The sequence below is a fragment of the Heptranchias perlo genome, chromosome 2 (genome assembly GCF_035084215.1).
Source record: "Heptranchias perlo isolate sHepPer1 chromosome 2, sHepPer1.hap1, whole genome shotgun sequence".
Classification (NCBI taxonomy): Eukaryota; Metazoa; Chordata; class Chondrichthyes; order Hexanchiformes; family Hexanchidae; genus Heptranchias; species Heptranchias perlo.
The window spans coordinates 17,465,438-17,487,779 of record NC_090326.1 but is presented as its reverse complement, the minus strand read 5'-3'; the positions used below and the strand labels follow the sequence as shown (position 1 = coordinate 17,487,779).

The window sequence follows — 22,342 nt, the reverse complement described above, 5'->3', positions numbered from 1 at the left end:
TTATCTCTATCTACTCTGTCTAGACCCTTCATGATTTTAAATACCTCTATCAAATGTCCTTGCTACCGTCCCTGTTCCAAGAAGAACAACCCCAGCTTCTCCAGTCTATTCACGTATCTAAAGTCCCTCATCCCTGGAATTATTCTAGTAAATCTTTTCTGCACCCTCTCTAAGGCCTTCACATCTTTGCTAAAGTGTGGTGCCCAGAACTGGACACAATACTCCAGTTGTGGTCGAACCAGTGTTTTATAAAGGTTCATCATAACCTCCTTGCTTTTATACTCTATGCCTCTATTTATAAAGCCCAGGATCCCGAATGCTTTTTTAACCGCTTTCTCAACCTGCCCTGCCACTTTCAACGATTTGTGCACATATACCCTCAGATCTCCCTGTTCCTGTACCCCTTTTAGAATTGTGCCCTCTAGTTCACCCTTGAAAGAGCCTTGTAAAAGGCAGATAAAGTGACCAGGTTGCTCAGTGTTTTGGTGTGGAAAATAGGAGAGAGAGATACAGCCTGTAGTGCTATTTCTCTTTAATTAGAGTAATCTGAAAACTCGGGGAGGCCAGCAGCAATGCTATGATAAGAGCTAACCGATTCCAGTGATTCCTCCACACCAATAATCTTGGTCATGAAAAAGGCTATCGACCTCAAGTGAGGCCTCCCTTCTAGCATTTCACTCCCCAACACTCAATATTGGGCTCTGACTCACATGGGAGTCAACTGGTCACAGCTAGGGAGAGGAGAATGGAGGCTCTATATTAAAGGGTTTACACAAGGCATCCCTCAAATCTTAACATGCATCCAGTAACAATAAATGAACCTCCACTTTTATATTTACACCACAAGTTTGGACCCATTCAACAATTTGAAAGGGCAAAGTCTTCTTGAAGCAGATTTCCTATCTGGCAGTGAAAGAACTTGCACCTATATAGCGCCTTTCACAAACTCAGGATGTCCCAAAGCGCTTTACAGCTAACGAAGTGCTTTTGAAGCATAGTCATTGCGTAATGTAGGAAACGCGGCAGCTAATTTGCGCACAGCAAGGTCCCACAAACAGTAATGGGATAATGACCGGATAATCTGTTTTAATGATGTTGGTTGAGGGATAAATATTGGCCAGGACATCGGGGAGAACTCCCCTGCTTCTTTGAAATAGTGCTATGGGATCTTTTACGTCCACCTGAGAGGGCAGACAGGGCCTCATTTTAATGTCGCATCCAAAAGATGGTGCCTCCAGCACTGCATTAGAAAATCAGCCTAGACTTTTGCTCAAGACACTGGGGTGGGACTTTGAACCCATGACCTTCTGACTCAGAGGTGAGAGTGCTACCGCTGAGCCACAGCTGACAGTGTGAAGTATGAACACCAGGCCTACAGTAACACTGATGCATGACTTTGATCAGAGTAATTGTGCCAAAAAAAGATTTTTGCCTTTGCTGTGAGATTTAAAAACAAAACATTTGTGTTTCCAGTATCTACAGGTAAGGGTTAAATTTGGGTTACTTCAGGTTCCTCAAAGGAGAATGCTGTAGTAGTTCAGCTATAGACATGTCTGCACTGACACTGCAAGTTACTGAAGTGGTCAAAGATGGGAAAACCCGCAAGCGCCAATTAATGGGAATGCACATTTATTGACATGTATCTTAGGGTTATTTCAATTTTGATGAATGCCCATTCTGGTGTAATTAAATTATGAGAGGTACGTTGGCTACCTACAGTTCTAAAAGTAGGCCCTATTCTGGAGTAATGTCTTTGATTGACAGCTATTTCCATCTCTTGAAGAAAATGGCAGGCCGTTGTTTGGCTGGAGCCCTCTGTGAATGGCGGGTCAGTGGCAAAGACTATCTTTCACCAGCTTAAGATAGCAGTTCACGCGGCAACTCACTCTCAGGTCACAGAGTTGTGACAGAACATAATGGGTGAATGTGCAACCACCAATTGTGGAGTAGAGGGAGGAGAGGACAGAGAAGAGCCTAGTGTTGAGGGGAGAGACGGGGCAGAGGTTCCATGCTGGATGCAAGGCTGGAGCAGGTTACTAAGGTAGGGTGGGGTGAGGTCATGGAGTCATTTGAGGACAAGAATTTTGATGCCAACTCATTGGGGCATGGGGGAGCCAGTGGAGCTTGAATAGGACAGGGTGATGGAAGCAGGGGACTCGGTGTGGGCGAGGGCACAGACTGCAGTGTTTTGGATGATTTGTAATGAGTGGAATGTTGAGGCTGGCTGGGAGAGCATTCAAGAAATAGAGCAACAAGGCGATAAAGATAAGGACTAGGGTTTTCACTGCAGCGGGGACCCCAGGGATGTGTAGGCCTCAGCCAGGCAAAGTTCTGAAGGGGTGGAAGTAACGAAGGACTCTGAACTTGTGGTCAGTGCACCTTCTGACTCAGCCTAAAGGGATGGCCGGGGAGGTTACTGGATTCGAGGCCAGAAGCACATTGAGCAGGCGAAGAGGGTAGCTTCAGCTAATGGAATATTTGATTCAGTTCTTGATGTCAGGCAGGCAATTGGGAATGTCGATTGATGGAAGATAGCATGTGAACAAAAGCAGAGAAAAACCATATATTGATCCATTAAGGACCGTGCTGAAAGAGGAGGAGAAGCTATTTAGAGGCAATGTAATGCCTGCTTTGTGACAAGTGTGAGCTGAAATAGGAGAGAGCAATGCCCAGAGAGGTGGATTGAAGAGGGGAGACATTAGAGGACGATGGAGCGGTCAATGGTTTTGAAGATGAGGAGACAGAACTCAGTGTTAAGTCACACAAGCATGTCACAACATTGACTAGTGCAGCTTCAGTGCAGTGGGCAGGGTGGAGGGCCTAGAACAAGGAATGGTGGGAGTATAGTTGCAAGGGAACAACATGTTCCATGACTTTAATAAAATTGTGGAGATAAGGCAGCAGTTGGAACAGAAGGATTTAGCATAGGTGTCTTGAGAAGAGGAGATAATGGTGGTCTTGGAAAAGGTAGAGACAGAGCCAGAGGATAGAGACAGGTTGATAAAAAAAGGCAAAGGACCATAGATTCGAATCAAATGTTGTTTACACTGACTGGGAATAAATGAATTTCCTATAGAGCCAGTTTAAAACCAACATCGGAGCACGAGAATTTTTAAAACTTCATCCTGAAATTGTGGTTCAGTAAATTACTGTCGCTTAGACTGTGATTTTTTTAAATTAGAAACAGCTTCAAACTTGGAAGAAATCCAAATTCAAAAGTCAAAATTCAACCTAGCTTTTAGTGAGTTAACCTGCTTCTTGAGAAAGCCAAAGTCAGAGATACCGATAAGATCTCTGCTTTATACACACTAACTGGCCTGTGCAAATACCACATGGGCTCTCCTTTTGTAGAGCTCAAGAAAGCCTTATTGATGTGTTGCATTCGCCTGCAGATGTATAGGTGTGTAGTTGAAACTTCTGTAAAAACTGACTAGGCCTAGGAGAGCAATTGTTTTATTGGTGTTTCTTTCTTCCATTATTTTATTAGTTTGTGCATTTTATCTGTAACTATCTACTTTCTTTCCAATTTTTCCTTCTCTTTCTTATTTTTTTTTAACTCTCCCAAGCTGCCACCTTGCTGGATAGAAATTAATATAACTGATATTACAGTCAATCACCTATAAAACTGGCCTATATTTACCCCTCAGCTAACATCACTAAAAAAAAGACAATCTGGTCATTATCACATTGCTGTTTGTGGGATCTTGCTGTGCCCAAATTGGCTGCCGCGTTTCCTACATTACAGCAGTGACTACACTTCAAAAGTACTTCATTGACTGTAAAGCACTTTGGGACATCTTGAGGTCTTTAAATGCTAGCCTTTCTTTCTTCTTTTTATAGGGCAACCTGTCATTGTGTTTGCAATGTGTAAACCCACTAAGCAGTAATGTTTCGCACGTAAGAGGCCGCAGCATTAGAAACATCACAATCACTGTTCACCCACGAAATTAATGTAATTAAGGAAGCTTATTTTGACATACATTTTAAAAACATAATCAATATAGCTGTAAATCCGGCTGTACCAGTCTGGCTCGACGGGTTGTTAGTGATGGAGCAACTGAAAGTTACATGGGCCACTTATTTCTCTCAATGGTTACACAGCACGCAAGAAAGCATCTCGGGAGCTGGTTGGATGCTGTAGGCACTTGATATTTCTACGCTAAATATTCCACAACATGCAGCAAGTGTTGGAATTATCTCCACCACAGGTGGCATTAAAGCAGAGTTAAATCAATCTAAACAAAAATAATTCTTCAACTCATTTTTTTAAAGTAAATGGCTGCCTGTAATGCGTATTCTCCAATAACAACAACTTGCATTTATATTACGGCTTTAACGTAGCAAAAATCCCAAAGCGCTTCACAGGAACATAATCCGACAAAAACCTGACACTGCGATAGTAGGAGGAGGCTTGGTCAAAGAGGTCGGTTGTATGCAGCATCTTAAAGGAGGAGAGCTTAGGGCCCAGGCGGCTGAGGCATGGCCGCCAATGGTGGGGTGAAGAAAATCGAGGACACATAAGAGGCCAGAGTTCAGAGGGTTTTAGGGCTGGAGGAGGTTACAGAGATAGGGAGGAACAAGGCCATGGAGAGATTTGAACACGAGGGTGATGGGTGAATGGGAATCAGTGCGAGTTAGGATACTCGCACCAATCATCCTTATTAAATATATCTGGTTTGCTGGACCTTCAAATGGCTTAGGTCACACACAGCGTCTTTAGAATGCAGATACAAGGATGTCTTGCTGTTTCAGCCCCTTCTTGAACAACAGCAGCAGCATCATTACCACACGGACTGCAGCAGTTCAAGAAGAAGGCCCACCACCACCTTCTCGGGGTAACTAGGGATGGGCAATAAATGCCAGCCTTGCCAATATCACCCATATCCTAAGAACTAAAGAAGGGAGGAGGCAGGAATAGGTTTCTGGATTGAATGACCTCTGATAGTATATAATTCTGCAATTAAACAAAAACGTAGAAAAGAAAAACACCAAGAAAAGCAATGGTACTTCAGGGACTGTTAGAAAAGACAAACATCCTAATTTTGAAGTTACAACCACATTCAACCAGAAACAATAGAAATGCTTAAAAGCCCTTGAATATACACATCATGTAAAACATTATCACAAACCTTGCTTGTTCTTTAAGTTCTCGGAGAAGTCACGACTATAAACGGGATTGGGGGACAAGGAGCATTATTAAAGTCTCTGTAAATCCCAATACCAATTGTCTGGGAAGAATCTTCTTTTGGGGGGACAAAAAGTAAGAAAGGACTGGAAGGAGAAGCTGAGAACCTAAAACAGGATAGTTGATGAAACACGAAGCAGCATTCTGGTCACAAGGTAGGAGAACAAAGTTGAAACTGCAGCACATGGCAATGACAGAGAGGCCTTTTCAAAGGTCACACCTTGATGGAAGCCATCTTGTTTTTCTTATGTCTGACTTACGTGCTTACAAACAGACACCAATACAAGCACAAAGGTTTCTTCACCGATTTGACTCTCCCATAACTTCCCGATTTGAATCTACCTTACAATGCTTCACCTTCAAATAACTTTCCCCTTCCTCTTTCAGCTGGAAAAGGGATGCAAAGAGAAAGGGGGCAAGGAAAGAAGTTGGAGACACAGACCTAAAAATGGCAGTGGCTTGGCATGCCCCTGATAGATGGAAAACACATTTCAAGATACAGATACCAACTGCTACAGTAGGGTTAAGATTATCACAATATGCTCCAGCCTTGTGAATCGACATTCACGAATGGATCTCAATAGCAAAGTCCTGTTTTTAAATATGCTTAAGGCACTGTCCAACTTATTTTTTCTATGTAGTATGGTTTGAGAGATTTTTTAAAAATGTACAGACTGCTCCTGCAATGACTCAGCTTTCCATGGCAGTGAGTAGCTTAGCCATACAGACCAGTATGATCCCACATTCAATCCCAAGTCTATGCTGAGTTAGTGGGATGGCAGGAGGGTCATTACAATTGCCAGCAACAGCATTAGGTTGGGGAGGGGGGGGGGGAATAAATGAGTCAGGATCTTTCATCCTAATCACCATCCGGTGACCTCTAAGAAGTGCACAGATGCGCGTACTAGATGAAAATAGGATCAGATTGGGCTATAATGCCCCCAGAGTCAAATAGCCTACAAACGTGAAGAACAGTCACTTGGTCAGGATGCCAGAAAGTGATAGGTGCTGTTGGGAACCAACCCCAGCAAGTAGTCCCCACCTTCAGGGTATTAAGTACAAATGGGAGGGGAGAATATTGCCTCAAGAAGTAAAAATGGGTGACACAAAAGCAAAAAAAAAATCTAAACCTATGAGCTCAAACTTAACTCATCCAGCTCTGTAGTCATTTATGTTGAAGAAAACGACTTGGATTTATTTAGATTGAAGTGTCACAGCAATAAGGAGTCAAGACCTATCCAGAACCCATGACAGCGAGTGCAACCTGCACCAAAAGATCTACTTTAGACATCATGGTATATCCCAAGGAGAACACCTATTATGGGGGCCAATTTTAACCTAACCTGCCTGGCAAGAACAGGACGGGTTCAGATCACACACCCGTTTACACCCCGCCCCATTTCATTCTCCGCTGACTTTAATGGAATGTAAAAACGGGCGGGGTGTAAATCAGGCATCCGACCCATTCCCACCAGGCCGGTTAGGTTAAAATTACCCACATTGTATCTACCGCAGCACAAAACTTTATCAAACACGGTTTATCAAATTTAAAAATAGGAAAGAAATTACATCATTGTGACACCCCCCTCGGTGTAGAGGTCACCAAGGGTGACATTATCCCTTCGAACAGATTTATAAACTGCCATCATTAGCATTTGGTGACGTTGCTTCTAAGTGAATTAATGAAGATGTGGAGAGACTAGAGAAGCTGAGATTGTAGGTTAGGGAAGGAAGATTCAGGAGAGATTTAATAGACATGTTCAAAATTATGAGGGGTTTTGATAAGAGTAGATAGGGAGAAACTGTTTCCACTGGCAGGTGGGTTGGGAACATAAGGACACAGATTATTGGCAAAAGAACCAGGTGGGAGACGAAAAGAAATTTTTTTACGCAGCAAATTGTGATCTGGAATGCACTGCCTGAAAGGGTGGTGGGAGCAGATTCAATAGTAACTTTCAAAAGGGAATTGGTTAAATACTTGAAGGGAAAAATGTGCAGGGCTGTGGGGAAAGAGCAGGGGAGTGGGAGTAATTGGATAGCTCTTTCAAAGAGCCGGCACAGGCGCGATGGGACGAATGGCCTCTTTCTGTGCTGTATGATTCTATTTGCCACTGGGGGGTTGAAATCCAACTTCGTTGGAGGCCATGGGTTGCCCGCTATACAGCCAGCCTGATTGACATGAATGGAAAGGACAATGTGTGGTGTATAACAGGCAGCCTATTTGTGACCCCACAGAAGTTGAATGTCACCCCCATTGTATTAAAGAAAACAGCTGGCCAATGGTTATAAAATTGGAAACAATCAACAAACTACATTACACCTTTCCACTACCTCCCCCTGCCACCCCACCCCCCCCCACCCCCACCCCAAAGCATATTATTGAAGTTTAATGCTTCAATTACCGCCCCATCAGTCTACTCTTGATCATCAGCAAAGTGATGGAAGATGTCATCGACAGTGCTATCAAGCGGCACTTATTCACTAATAACCTGCTCACCGATGCTCAGTTTAGGTTCTGCCAGGACCACTCGGCTCCAGACCTCATTACAGCCTTGGTCCAAACATGGACAAAAGAACTGAATTCCAGAGGTGAGGTGAGAATGACTGCCACATCAAGGCAGCATTTGACCGAGTGTGGCACCAAGGAGCCCTAGTAAAATTGAAGTCAATGGGAATCAGGAGGAAAACTCTCCAGTGGCTGGAGTCATACCTAGCACAAAGGAAGATGGTAGTGGTTATTGGAGGCCAGTCATCTCAGCCCCAGGACATTGCTGCAGGAGTTCCTCAGGGCAGTGTCCTTGGCCCAACCATCTTCAGCTGCTTCATCAATGACCTTCCCCCCACCATAAGGTCAGAAATGGGGATGGTCGCTGATGATTGCACAGTGTTCAGTTCCATTTGCAACCCCTCAGATAATGAGGCAGTCCGTGCTCGCATGCAGCAAGACCCGGACAACATCCAGGCTTGGGCTGATAAGTGGCAAGTAACATTCACGCCGGACAAGTGCCAGGCAATGACCATCTCCAACAAAAGAGAGTCTAATCACCTCCCCTTGACATTCAAAGGCATTACCATCACTGAATCCTCACCATCAACATCCTGGGGGTCACCACTGACCAGCCACATAAATACTGTGACTACAAGAGCAGGTCAGAGGCTGGGTATTCTGTGGCAAGTGACACATCTCCTGACTCCCCAAAGCCTTTCCACCATCTACAAGGCACAAGTCAGGAGTGTGATGGAATACTCTCCACTTGCCTGGATGAGTGCAGCTTCAACAACACTCAAGAAGCTCAACACCATCCAGGACAAAGCAGCCCGCTTGATTGGCACCCCATCCACCACCCTAAACATTCACTCCCTCCACCACCGGCGCACTGTGGCTGCAGTGTGTACCATCCACAGGATGCACTGCAGCAACTCGCCAAGGCTTCTTCGACAGCACCTCCCAAACCAGCAACCTCTACCACCTAGAGGGTCAAGGGCAGCAGGCGCATGGGAATACCACCACCTGCATGTTCCCCTCCAAGCCAGACACCATCCTGACTTGGAAATACATCATCGTTCCTTCATCGTCGCTGGGTCAAAATCCTGGAACTCCCTTCCTAACAGCACTGTGGGAGAACCTTCACCACACGGACTGCAGCGGTTCAAGAAGGCGGCTCACCACCACCTTCTCAAGGGCAATTAGGGATGGGCAATAAATGCTGGCCTTGCCAACGACGCCCACATCCCATGAATGGAAAAAAAAAGTATAACGCTAAAGACACTGTACTTTTAAACTAGCCGACTCCTGGTTTTAGACAGCCCATTTGGTCTCAGTCTGGACTAGCTCAACACCATTCAGAAGTGAAAATGGCACGAAAGAACTTCATATTCACACACTGACCCATAAAACCCCTCCATTCCATTGTATCTTCACAAAGAACTCCACAGAACACTTATATTATGTTATTTCCAATCGTGCACCTCTTCTTGAAGAGGATGCTAATCTGAGTCAACTGGCATTATCCAACCAAGATCTGCATCCTTCAAGATCAGCAGCCTAAACATTGCCAAACTGGACCGACCATCAGAGTGCACGTTAATGGACAGTCTCAACTGGTTCCAGCCGACAGGGAAAAGATAAATAGCCATCCACATGTTCAAAGCGGAACGTCTGTGGGGGTGGGGAATTGTGAAACAGCAGTTTGTTGAACAGCACCACTCTCTTGCTTGGGCAACAGTCCATGGTGAAAGTCATCCAGCAAAGCAGGCCCTGGTGAAAGAAAGGCTGGAGCTCTTCAATGGCTCAGCAGGTTTACTCAAGTGGATAGCTGAATTATAAAAGCCAGGAGGATCCCAGGATCACATCCCGGTCTGTGCTTAGTTAACTCTCAGATAGGAATAAAGGGCCGTAGCTGCACCAAAACTGGCCCCAGTATCACTGCGTTAGGCAAAGATCAGGGTGGTGGGGGGGGGGGAAGGAATCAGCCAGGTTTCACTAATGATCCATTGACCTTTGCTGCAACTACATGTATGTCAGGAGAGAGTAGGGTGGAGTTCAGCCAGGATTCCATGGTCAAATAGGCCCTCACCGTCAAAATTCACACATGAACGATGGCCACTTGAGCAAGATACCAGAGGTGGACTCAGAACCGACTAACCTCTGACATCCCTGGCATTGGTGAGGCCCAGATTAAAAATAAAGTCATCCGTTTTCTACAGACCCTGACAGCAAAAAAAAGGAGAGCTAAAAACAAGTATAGTTCAACAATCAGAACCGAACCCAGAGCAGGTCACATGCAACAAGCCCAATCAATCCACAAGCTAAGCATTACTCCTCCGGCTCGACTCACGTTTTCCAGCCAGATGTCCTCCATGGGGGTCAGGAAGATTTCCATGCACAGAATATGGGTGGTGCTCCCCACCTAAACACCTAGAGCTACTCCTGCAAGGCATCCACTTACTAGACATAAAAGATTCTGAGGGGACTTGACAGGGTAGATGCTGAGATGTTGTTTCCCCTGGCTGGAGAGTCTAGAACTAGGGGGCATAGTCACAGGATAAGGGGTCGGCCATTTAGGACTGAGATGAGGAGGAATTTCTTCACTCAAGAGGGTTGTGAATCTTTGGAATTCTCTACCCCAGAGGGCTGTGGATGCTCGGTTGTTGAGTGTATTCAAGGCTGAGATCGATGGATTTTTGGACTCCAGGGGAATCAAGGGATAGGGAGGGAAAGTGGAGTTGAGATTGAAAATCAGCCATGATCTTATTGAATGGCAGAGCTGGCTCGACAGACCTTGTCGCCTACTCCTGCTCCTATTCCTTATGTTCTTATATCAGACGCCTCTCAAGAGCCTGGAGCATTTTTCATGGTTGACATTGGCAGAGAGCCATATAGAATGCCCACTGTGCCTCCTGCATCCTCCACACATCAACCAGGTCCTGGCTCATATGAGCACATCATGTGTGCAAACAGAAATTATCATCTCCTTTCTGCCAATCAGATGACAAATGAAGTTCTTGCAATGGGCAGTCACTCATTCTGTAGCACGAAGACTCTGTATATTGGTGTCCATCATTTGAAAACCACAAATGATTCAGCAGCAGTAACTTGCCATTTACAATCTACTGCATTGCAGTTTGATAATGCCAACCTATGAACTGGGACCAGTGCAGGAATGTGAATCAAATACAAAGTTAACTTAAGTACAAGACAATGTCTTGGATTAGCTCAGTACTCTCTTTGATAGAAAGAACCATTTCTCTAACACAATCATTAACTAACATTGTCTCTAGATTTCAATATATTTTTAATGGGGGATGAGGGAAATGCAGTGGATGTGGTTTACATGGACTTTCAGAAAGCCTTGAAACAAGGTACCAAACAGGAGATTATTGAGAAGATTAAGGGTTATGGGATTAAGAGAAGGGTAGCAAATGGGATTAAAAACTGGTTAGAAGGGTGCAAACAGAGTAGGAGTTAAGGGCAGTTTCTCAGAGTGGTTGGAAGTGGGTAATGGCGTCCCATCATGGTTCTGTTCTAAGATTGCTTCTGCTCACTGTGTACATCAATGATTTAGATATAGGGCTAGAGGGAGTGGTATCCAAATTTGCAGACGATACTAAAATAGGAGGCAAAGGAAATAATTCAGAGGACCAATGGAAGCAGTAAGACAATAATCCGAGACAATAATCCAAGACAAAATTGATTGTCACTTGGAAAAATGTGGGTTAATAAATGACAGCCAGCACAGATTTGTTAAAGGCAAATTGTGTTTGACTAACTTGATTGAGTTCTTTGATGAAGTAATGGAGAGGGTTGATATGGGTAGTGCAGTTGATGTATATGGACTTTCAAAAGGCATTTGATAAAGTACCACATAATAGACTTGTTAGCAAAATTGAAGCTCATGGGATTAAAGGGACAGTGGCTATATGGATACAAAATCAGTTAAGGGTCAAAAAGCTGAGAGTAGTGGTGAACGGTTATTTTTTAGACTGGAGGGAAGTATACAATGGTGTTCCCCAAGGGTCAGTATTAGGACCACTGCTCTTTTTGGTATATATTAACGACCTGGACTCGGGTATACAGGACATAATTTCAAAATTTGCGGATGATACGAAACTCAGGAATCAGTGAGATGGATAGTAACCGACTTCAGGAGGACATAGGCAGACTGGTGAAATGGGCAGACATTTGGCCGATGAAATTTAAGGCAGAGAAGTGTGATGGGATGGATTTTGGTAGGAAGAATGAGAAGAGGCAATATAAATTAAAAGGTACAATTTTAAAGAGAGACCTGAGGGTGTATGTACAGAAATCTCTGAAGCTGGCAGAACAAGTCAAGAAGCCTGTTGAAAAGAGAAATGGGATCGTTGGCTTTATAAATAGAGGCATAGTGTAAAAAAGCAAGGAAGTAATGCTAAATCTTTATGAAACACTGGTTAGGCCTCAGCTGGAGTATTGTGGCCAATTCTGGGCACCACACTTTAGGAAGGATGTCAAGGCCTTAGAGAGGATGCATAGGAGATTTACTAGAATGGTACCAGGGATGAGGGACTTCAGTTATGTGGAGAGACTGGAGAAGCTGGGGTTATTCCCCTTAGAGCAGAGAAGGTTAAGGGGAGATTTAATAGTGGTGTCTTGATAGTTACAGGAGTAAAAGGGTCAGTAACTAGAGGACACAGATTTGCAGTAATTGACAAAAGAACCTGAGACGACAGGAGAAATTTTTTTAAGCAGTGAGTTGTTATGATCTGGAATGCACTGCCTGAAAGGGCGGTGGAAACAGATTCAATAGTAACTTTCAAAAGGGAATTGGATAAATATTTGAAGGGGAAAAATTTTCAGGGCTATGGGGAAAGAGCTCTTTCAAAGAGCCGGCCCAGGCACGATGGGCCGATTGGCCTCCTTCTGTGCTGTATCATTCTATGATTCCAGGGTGTTATTAATAAGATGGTTCAATGGGGGAAAAGAAGTGGCAGATGGAGTTCACTATCAGTAAGTGTGAGGTGATACATTTTGGTTAAAAAAAAAGTAGTAATTATACTTTGAGTTGAGGCTGTGCGATGTGGAAGAGCAGAGGGGTTTGGAGGTTTAGGTCCACAACTTAAGTCCACAACACATAAAAACAGCACCTCAAGTGGATAAGGCTATAAAAAAAGCAAATTAAATACAGGATTTTATGACAAGTTGGGATGTCATGGTGAATCTATAGATAACCTTTAATACCACAGTTGGAGTACTGTAAGTAGTTCTGAGCTCCATGCTATAGGCAGGATGTTGAGGCAATAGAGGCTGCCAGATGTGAGGAAATACAAATATGAAGAAAGACTAGAAAAACTTGGGTGGTTTTTGATAGAACAGAGGAGATTATGGGAGTGATTTTTAGAATTATGAAGCGATGGGTTAGATTAGATCGAAACAGTGCTTTTAGTGGCTGAAAGTTCTGGAACAAAGATAAAAGATTAAATGTAAGAGATATAGGACAAAGAGCAGGAGAAACTTTTTTCTTTTAAAAAGAGACGGTTGTGAGGCTGTGGAAAGCACCACCAGAGTTAGTAATTGAGCCAGAGACCATGCCAACATTTAAGAACAGGTTAGATAGGTGGTTAAAGGATAGGGGAGGGGAGATAAGAACTACTGCCCATGTGGAGGAGAAACATCATCATAGACTGGTTGGGTTGAATGAGCTATTCCTGTATTGTAATTCCTATGTGATTCTATGATGTCAATAGACCGGGGCGGGGGATTTTGACTCCAGCACTTTCATTCCCTCAAGTTGCTCCCCTCTAATATTATATACCTCAAGATGCTCTCTCCTAACACAGCCCAAGATTGGAAAGGCAAACTTTATAATTCCACCGCCAGGTATTTTTGCACAGTGCATTGGACAAACTGTGACTGTTTCACACATCCACACTCATGCTTTACTGAAGTCCCAGTGAAGAAAAAACCTACAGTGCACCCATGTGAAAGTTTTACTTGCCCTCTATTACACTTTACTGATCACATCAAAAAAAAAACAAGTCCAGCCACTTCCATCCTATACTAATATGTATTCTCACTGGGTTTAAAACAAGCCAAGCCATCCCTGATTAACCCAGTTCCCCCCCTCCCCAACCCCCACATTTTTTTTGAACAGTATACCAACTTCAACATGAAGAAAGCCAGACGTCTTTAGTCAATCAAGTCAAACACAATTCTCTTTGCCAAATCATGAACACATGGATTAGTGTTCTCAGAATAGTCACTTTAAGAGGTCTGTTAGCATCATTATCGAAGGGTTTTCGGATAGGCTTAGTTCTTCTTGGAACAACCCAGTCAGAGTATGCAGCTTCTGAACTGTGTTTACACTGCTGAAATCTTTTTCAATGAGTCTTCCCCCTCCAACCACCCAACCCTTTGTTTTTGAAAATATTTAGCCACTTTTTATCCTCTTAGATCACTGGACATCTGCTCACAGGTCATTGCACGGTATGTAAAACCAAAGAGGGTGGGCGGGGAGAGAATGAGAGAGAGAGAGAGACATACACATGGGGCGGAGAAAAGATGGGAGTATGGGCAAACACACTTCTTTTCTGTGGGCAAGCTGATCTTTCCTCAGCACCTCCCACAGCAATGAAACTAAGATCATGAACACCAGAAGAGGGAGGAAAGCTAAAAAAGAACCAAACACATTAGCCCTCCAAATTTTGCTATTTTTCTCAATTCTGAACGAGAAAAGGGAAAAATAAGTCACTTCATTATGTTTGTACATACACAAAAACAGAATAGTCTTCTAATGCAGCAATTAATCTTCACAACCCAACAAGAATGTGCAATACGGTTTTGATATGGAAATCCTATGAGGAGAAGTTGGGATCCACTGCAAGCGGAATGTGTGCCTACTGATTAAACTATATCCCTACAATTTAAGTGATCCTGGAGATAGCTTACAATTGCTATTTCATTAGCTCCATTGCCATTAAGATTGAACTAGTAATGGAAGGAGCTGATGACTCCCATTGGAGATAGCCAATGTTCTAACAAAGACTGTGCAACTGAAACGCCAGCTTTCTGCCTAGAAGACCGAATGTTTTTACAATTTGATCTAGAGAGGAGCACATCCCCAAGTCACCTCTCTCAGCTCCTCCCTTCGCCGGCCGCACAATTTGATCTCAAGATTGATAAAGGGAGAGCGGGCAAGCGCTCGGAATCAAACCTCAAGGTCTCCCCCCAACACCAGCAGCGAGTGAGGGGAAAGGCCAGAATCAGAGGGAAAGGCTGCATTACACAGACAGGCAGATTTAAAAACACGTTCCCTCTTATTGAGATAGGAGCAGAAAAAAAACCTTTGCAATAAGCTAAAGGTGAGTTGGGAGAGCAGTGAAAAGATCTTGCTGTGTCAGGCTGGACCCCGTGTGTTACATTCTCCCTGGGATGTTCGATGTGTTTGGTTGGGTGTAAATGGTATCTCAGAGCTCCCTTGCTAAAACCATGACAATTACCTTGGAGAAGGGTCGGTATCCGCGCAGTTTCGCCTGCTCCAGGATACCGTTCGAAGTTCTCTGCCGCTCAAACTCCTCCAAACCCCGGCGGTTGAGATAAGCATTCACCACGAAACTGTCTCCTGCAAACACACACACACACACACGTCCAAGGGGCAAAGAAAAAAAATAACGGGGTTAGGACTGGAGAAAGTGCAGGAATTATCATGTATAAATAACAAAGGGGGGCAAGGGAAGAGTGGAAAGGTTTAACTTAAAAATACAGTTTACAGGAGAGGGGGATCACATTAAAACCAAAAATCATAGAATTAATAGCAAAAATGATTTCAATTTTCATCTAGATTTAATTATCTTTGTCGATCAGTAAGATCATGTAAAATAAAATATCTCACCTTCGGGGTTCTCTCTCCGCTTGCATGCTGTCAGTTTCAATCGACCCATATCATTGAAAAAAATTTAAAATGAAAAAGTTAGCAAAACTCACGATTTTCATTTTAATTCAACTACCCCCCCCCCCAAAAAAAAAACAACCCACCCTGTCAAAATATGAACAAACCCCCCCACACGTGTGTGCAGCCGTGGGGTGAGTTTTAATTTCCCTACCATGTTTTGACTGAAGCTTGCCCATTTTCAGCAACTGCTAATAGTCTCTCCTCCGCTTCCAAGCCGAGAAAAGCATTTGGAGTTTTATTTGTAATTCTTCCTTTGCCGGAGAGAGAGAGAGTGAGTAAAAAAAAAACAACAAATAATAATAATCCCACAAGTACAAAGAAAGCTCTCCCCAAATTAAAGGGATATCTTAAAAGAGTTTCCAGAAGAGCTGTCACAGGGCGACTGGGACAGAGAGGCGAGGCAGACTCCAATGCATTGCTCTCCCCTCTCGCTAAAACCACATTAAAAACCTGCAGCTTACACTCAGCGGTACATAAAAGTGGGAGGAGAGGCTTCCCTTTGAATCTGGAGCTCCAACCACTTTAACTCTTGTAGACGCGATCAGTCGAGTGCTGATTTCTACCCAACTGCTTGAATGTGCATGGGCAGCACATGTTCAAAGATATCTTTCAAAGGGACCATCCTTTGTGACCATTAAAACATTTTTTTTTACATACAGTCATAGAATTATGCAGCATAGAAGAAAGCCATTCGGCCCGTCGTGCCTCTACCTGCTCTTTGAAAGAGCTATCCAATTAGTTCCACTCCCCCTGCTCTTTCCCCAAAGCCCTGCAATTTTTTTTCCTTTTCATGTATTTATCCAATTCCCTTTTGAAAGTTACTATTGAATCTGCTTCCACCACCCTTTCAGGCAGTGCATTCCACATCATAACAACTCGCTGTGTGTTTTTTTAAAAAAAATCTCCTCATCTCCCCTCTGGATCTTTTGCCAATTACCTTAAATCTGTGTCCTCTGGATACTGACCCTCCTGCCAGTGGAAACAGTTTCTTCCTATTTACTTGATCAAAACCCCTCATAATTTTGAACACCTTTGTTAAATCTCCCCTTCACCTTCTCCGCTCTGAGGAGAACAACCCCGGCTTCTCCAGTCTCTCCATGTTAACTGAAGTCCCTCATCCCGAAGTGGAGAAAATCTAACTGCAATCACTACTTAGCAAACTTTATGGGAGTCCCGGAATGCTTGCCTCCCCCCACTCTCCTCCAAATTTGCTTTGTAATAAATCAGAAAATGCTGGGATTAGGCAGCTTCTGGTAAGAGAAAAAGGCAGGTTAGCGTTTTGGGGAGACCCTTCATCAGTCTGTGCGGTAATTCTAACTTTGGGCGATAGTGTAAATTGGGTGATAGCGATTCAGCCGCCTGTTATACATCTCTCCCGAGAGAGGGGGAAATTGGGTGGGTGTTTAACAGGCGGCCAATCCGATATCACCCGTTATACATCTCTCCTGATAGAGGGGGAAATCGGGTGGGTGTTTAACAGGCGGCCAATCCGATATCACCCGTTATACATCTCTCCTGATAGAGGGGGAAATCGGGTGGGTGTTTAACAGGCAGCCAATCTGATATCACCCATTATACATCTCTCCCGAAAGAGGGGGAAATCGGGTGGGTGTTTAACAGGCAGCCAATCTGATATCACCCATTATACATCTCTCCCGACAGAGGGGGAAATCGGGTGGGTGTTTAACAGGCAGCCAATCTGATATCGCCCATTATACATCTCTCCTGATAGAGGGGGAAATCGGGTGGGTGTTTAACAGGCAGCCAATCTGATATCACCCATTATACATCTCTCCTGATAGAGGGGAAATCGGGTGGGTGTTTAACAGGCAGCCAATCTGATATCACCCATTATACATCTCTCCCAAAAGAGGGGGAAATCGGGTGGGTGTTTAACAGGCGGCCAATCCGATATCACCCATTATACATCTCTCCCGACAGAGGGGGAAATCGGGTGGGTGTTTAACAGGCAGCAAATCTGATATCACCCATTATACATCTCTCCTGATAGAGGGGAAATCGGGTGGGTGTTTAAGGGGCGGCCAATCCGATATCACCCACTTTCCACAACTGCTGAATGTTAAAATCAGCCTTGAAATGCAGACTCTGCCCAACTCTTTGACATGTCCTTTTCATATTTACCAGATGCTGATGGACCTGTTGTGTATTCTCAGCATTTTCTACTTTCATTACAGATTCATCCAGCATTCTCAGTTTTTAAAATATATCTTTAAAGGAATTCTCCCATCAACAGTCCAACCCAGGAATAAAGGGCTGTTCACGTTCCATGATTCCATTTTTTGTATTTAATTAACCGAATAATAACAAGCAAATGGAGAACATTCAGAAGAGTTTCAGTGTTTGCATATATTTTTCGGACTGCATTTAGTTCTTGACAGTACCGAGGAGGAGTGTTTGAAACTATCCAGGAGCACTGGTAAAAGAGCAATCAGGAGATGGAGGCCAAGAAATTAACAGCAAATCAGCAAAGTGTGAAATTATTCGTAAATTGTCATTTTTCACCCAACTCAAAATGAAAGTTTTGATTGTGCCCTGTCTGTATCTCATTAGTTAGAATCTCATTGCCTAACTCTCTCTTTTAAAAAGAAAGAAAGAATGAACTTGCATTTATCCAGCGTTTTTCATGACCTCAGAACAGCCAATGAAGTACTTTTGAAGTGTTGCCACTGTCATAATGTAGGAAACACAGCAGCCAATTTGCACACAGCGAGGTCCCACAAACAGCAATGTGATAATGACCAGATAATCTGTTTTAGCGATGTTGTTTGAGGGGTAAATATTGGTCAGGACACCAGGGAGAACTCACCTGATCATCTTCAAATAGTGCCATAGGATCTTTTACATTTACCTGAGAGGGCAGATGGTTCATTGGTTTAACATCTCATCCTAAGGACGGCACCTCTGACAGTGCAGCACTCCCTCAGTACTGCACTGGAGTATCAGCCTAGATTAAGAGCTCAAGTCTCTGTAGTGGGGTTTGAACCCACAACCTTCTGACTCAAGAGGCGAGAGTGCTACCACTGAGCAATGGCTGACAACTAAACCAGTTGTGCTACGAGGAAATAGAAAGTAGAGGTCATAAGAAACCAACTGTAATACAAAAGAGGCTGTGAAGAGGAAAAATATTTCCTCAGAACAGCAGAATGAGCACTAGTGTTAAGGAAGTAGGAAACAGCTGACATAGTGGGCTGAAGTTCAAAAGAAGGACCTTCATCCCACAGTGAATGATGGTATTCCATCTAACAATAAGGCTGGACTGTATGAAGCAATGCAGATACTGAAGGAAGCACTACTCAACTTTTTGAGTGGCACTGAATCGACTGTTACACTGTCACGATCAAATACATGTGACAGAATTCCAACATCGAAACAGCTGAATTTAGAAAAAAAGCAGGTTGATTTTACAATGGCAGGTGTGCTCTCTGGAGAATAGGCTACTTCCATATGCAGGAAGGAAGAGAGGCAAAGGAGAGAATTTGAATATTGGACAGCAAACTCGACAGAATGCTTAAACTAGACCTTCTACAGTTGAGGAGCAACATCCAGATGGCACTAGCAATGGGAGAGAAAATGACCATGACACTGAATATATTTACCACTAGCTCCTTTCAGAAACCAACAGGAGATATCAATGGGATCGGTTAATATGCAGTTCATTGCTGCACCATAGGGGTATCAGATATCTACTTTCACCTTGTAACTGCCTGCATTATGTTCAACACTAGCCTGCATCACTCACTAAAGAGTTGGCCCAATTTGTTGAGTTGTGCGGCAAAGATGCCATTGGTCTCGCTCCTGTCACTGTTCATGCAACTGTAGGCAATGTTCTCCCTTTTAGCAATAAAAAAGTTACTCATCCATTAAAATCCAGATGGCATGTGACCACTGGCAAAAATTCTGCAAGTTAATGCAAATTCAGCAAGGAGACCTTACTGGGTACTTATGACCAGGCACCTACTATGGTGTGAGGTAAAAGTGTAATCAACACATCTTTGGCCTCTTAAAGAAATGTTTCTGATGTTTGGCACACTCTGGGGTGTGTTCAAGACCCATATCTGATTCATCACTAAGACTGCATATTTCCACCTCTGCAACATCGCCCTTCTCCGTCCCTGCCACATCCCCACTGCTGCTGAAAGCCTTAATCACGCTTTGATTACCTCAAGACTTGAGTTCTCCAACACCCTCCTCACCGATGCCCTGAGTTTCACTGCACAAATTCCAACTTGTCCAAAACTGGTGCCTGGGTCCTGTCCCACACTAAATCCTGTTCACCCATCACCCCCGTTCTTGCTGACCTTCATCAGCTCCCTAGTTGTCAGTTGGTGGCCTCATGAGGAAAGACAGTTTGGGGGTCATTTTGACTTTGTGCGATAGTGTAAAACGGGTGATAGCGAGTCAGCCGTCCGATCTACCTCTCTCCCCATTTTCATTTCTGTAGACTTCAATGGAAATAAAAATTGGGAGAGATGTAAAACAGGCTGCCTATTCACTGTCGTCCGTTTTACACTGTTGCACAAAGTCAAAATTACCCTCAATCTCTTTTGACCCCAGTTGCATCAAAATAATTCTCATTTCCTACATACAATTAAAGTTATATTAAAAAAAAATTGAAAGGATAATTTTGTAATTTGCAACAGAACAGAACTTAGCCACTGGCCACAGCAGGAGATCTGACCAAAGCCCAGACTTCAGTGTAAAGTACAATTTTTCAAAAACTTGATTGATTCTCCCATGATATTTGCAGGCGAAAAGGTTCCAGCAATGTTCACGTTCTCTCATTTTGCTAGGCTGAAAACTTTAGTTTGATCATACTTTATAGAGTTTAGGGCAGTCGGGTTTCTGAAATTGATCAGCAATTAAAATCGTATAAATCACAAGTGCGCCATATATGAATGTAGCCTCATGATCCACTTTATGGAGCACATGGGAAACAGAGCTCAGGGGTATAATGAACTAGAACATTTTGTAACCAAAATTAATAAGTAACCAGTTTTTAACCAGAAGAGTTATTGATATTTCCTACAACTACAATGAAAGAACACATCATACCATGACGGCCCAAAGAAGGTTATTTACCTAGGTGCAGCCTTTCTGTTTACTGTGCTAGAGAAGTTCCAATAAGGGGATATACCTTTACCTCTTGGGTATACCCTCAGTACAACTTAAAGAAAAAGAAGACTTAGAATCATAGAATCATAGAATGATACAGCACAGAAGGAGGCCATTCGGTCCATCGAGCCTGTGCCGGTTCTTTGAAAGAGTTATCCAATTAGGCCCACTCACTTGCTCTTTCCCCACAGCCTTGCAAACTTTTCCCCTTCAACTATTTATCCAATTCCCATTTGAAAGCTGTTATTGAATCTGCTTCCACCACCCTTTTAGGCAGTGCATTCCAGATGCAATTGCAATTGTATAGCGCCATTAACAACCTCAGGGCATCCCAAAGCGCTTTACAGCCAATGAAGTACTTTTGAAGTGTAGTCACTGTTGCAATGTAGGAAACATGGCAGCCAATTTGTGCACAGGAAGGTCCCACAAACAGCAATGAGATAATGACCAGATCATCCGGTTTAGTGATGTTGGTTGAGGGATAAATATTGGCCAGGACACCGGGGAGACCTCCCCTGCTCTTCTTTGAAAAGTGCCATGGGATCTTTTACGTCCACCTGAGAAGGCCGACGGGGCCTTGGTTTAAAAGGCCCCATTTGAAAGACATGCAATGCACCCGCTGCCTGTTGGAACACTAAAATTGTGTTGGGTTTCTATGTACGTCATAATCATCGATTAGCATAGCTTGATGAGGCTTCGGTGCGATTACTGGCCATCTAAATTGAAGCCTGCTCAAAAATTGCATCGGGTGGGCCTCAGGCCTCAAATCAATGGTGAATTTGTTTTTCTATTTTCGTCTCTCTGTGCCCTTTTCATGCTGAAAAATCGGGGTGGGGGGGGGGAGAAACGGGTGAAGTCAGATGAAAATTGCTCCCTTGGTGTCTGAAAGTTTTTAGTTTGGAAGGAGAACTTATAAGTTTCTTCTGTTTTCTCCTTAACTTTTGTAGTAAATTCCTTAGTTGAAAATGATCCAATCAAACAGGATCCTGGTCCACCATTTTTTTAATGCATTGTTATAAAATAAATAAAGTGTAAAGTTATTTGATGTTTAAAGCTTCAGCACCTTTTTAGAATCTAACACAAGTTAATAAGTGACTGAATGGGTGAGGGGGGGGTAATTTTGACTTTGGACGATAGTGTAAAACGTGCGATATCGGATCGGCTACCCGTTATACATCTCTCACGATTTTCATTTTCATTGGCGATCAGGGTTCAAATTGCCCCTTTTGTTTGGTATGGGAACTTGTAAATTGGAATGTGCTTGTTAGTTTTAGCCAACAGCTCAGAAGCATGTGGATTTTATGATTGTTTTGCATCTTTAATAAAGTTTGATGTTTGCTGTGTGACCTGCATCATTTTAATATACTATCACCATACAGATTTCCTTTGTTATAACACCCTTAAACAATGAGTAGAATAGATTTACGAATGTGATATATCTAGTCCAGTGCACAATTAATATTATCCTTTAAGTATTTTGCCTTTAATATTTGCTTTGTATTAAATAAACAAATTGCTCAATGAACGCCATTTTCCTCCGTAACAAGCAATATCAAATTATTCCATCATGTAAACCTAAATGACAGTTTCAATAATA

At 43.3% G+C, this 22,342-nt stretch overlaps 1 protein-coding gene across 2 annotated transcripts in view; it reads right to left on the bottom strand.

Moving 5' to 3' along the window:
* The window catches only part of nkd2b (NKD inhibitor of WNT signaling pathway 2b), a 172,577-nt gene extending 156,540 nt beyond the window's left edge, over positions 1 to 16,037 (bottom strand). For both annotated transcript variants that reach the window (XM_068000703.1, XM_068000712.1), the window contains exons 1-3: positions 15,764 to 16,037; positions 15,553 to 15,579; positions 15,161 to 15,282 (exon numbers count right to left, since the gene is read on the bottom strand). In XM_068000703.1, coding sequence (XP_067856804.1) covers positions 15,161 to 15,282; positions 15,553 to 15,579; positions 15,764 to 15,788 — 174 coding nt within the window. In that variant the 5' untranslated portion in view covers positions 15,789 to 16,037. The remainder of the gene's footprint in view (positions 1 to 15,160; positions 15,283 to 15,552; positions 15,580 to 15,763) is intronic.
* Positions 16,038 to 22,342: the final 6,305 nt, after the last annotated feature.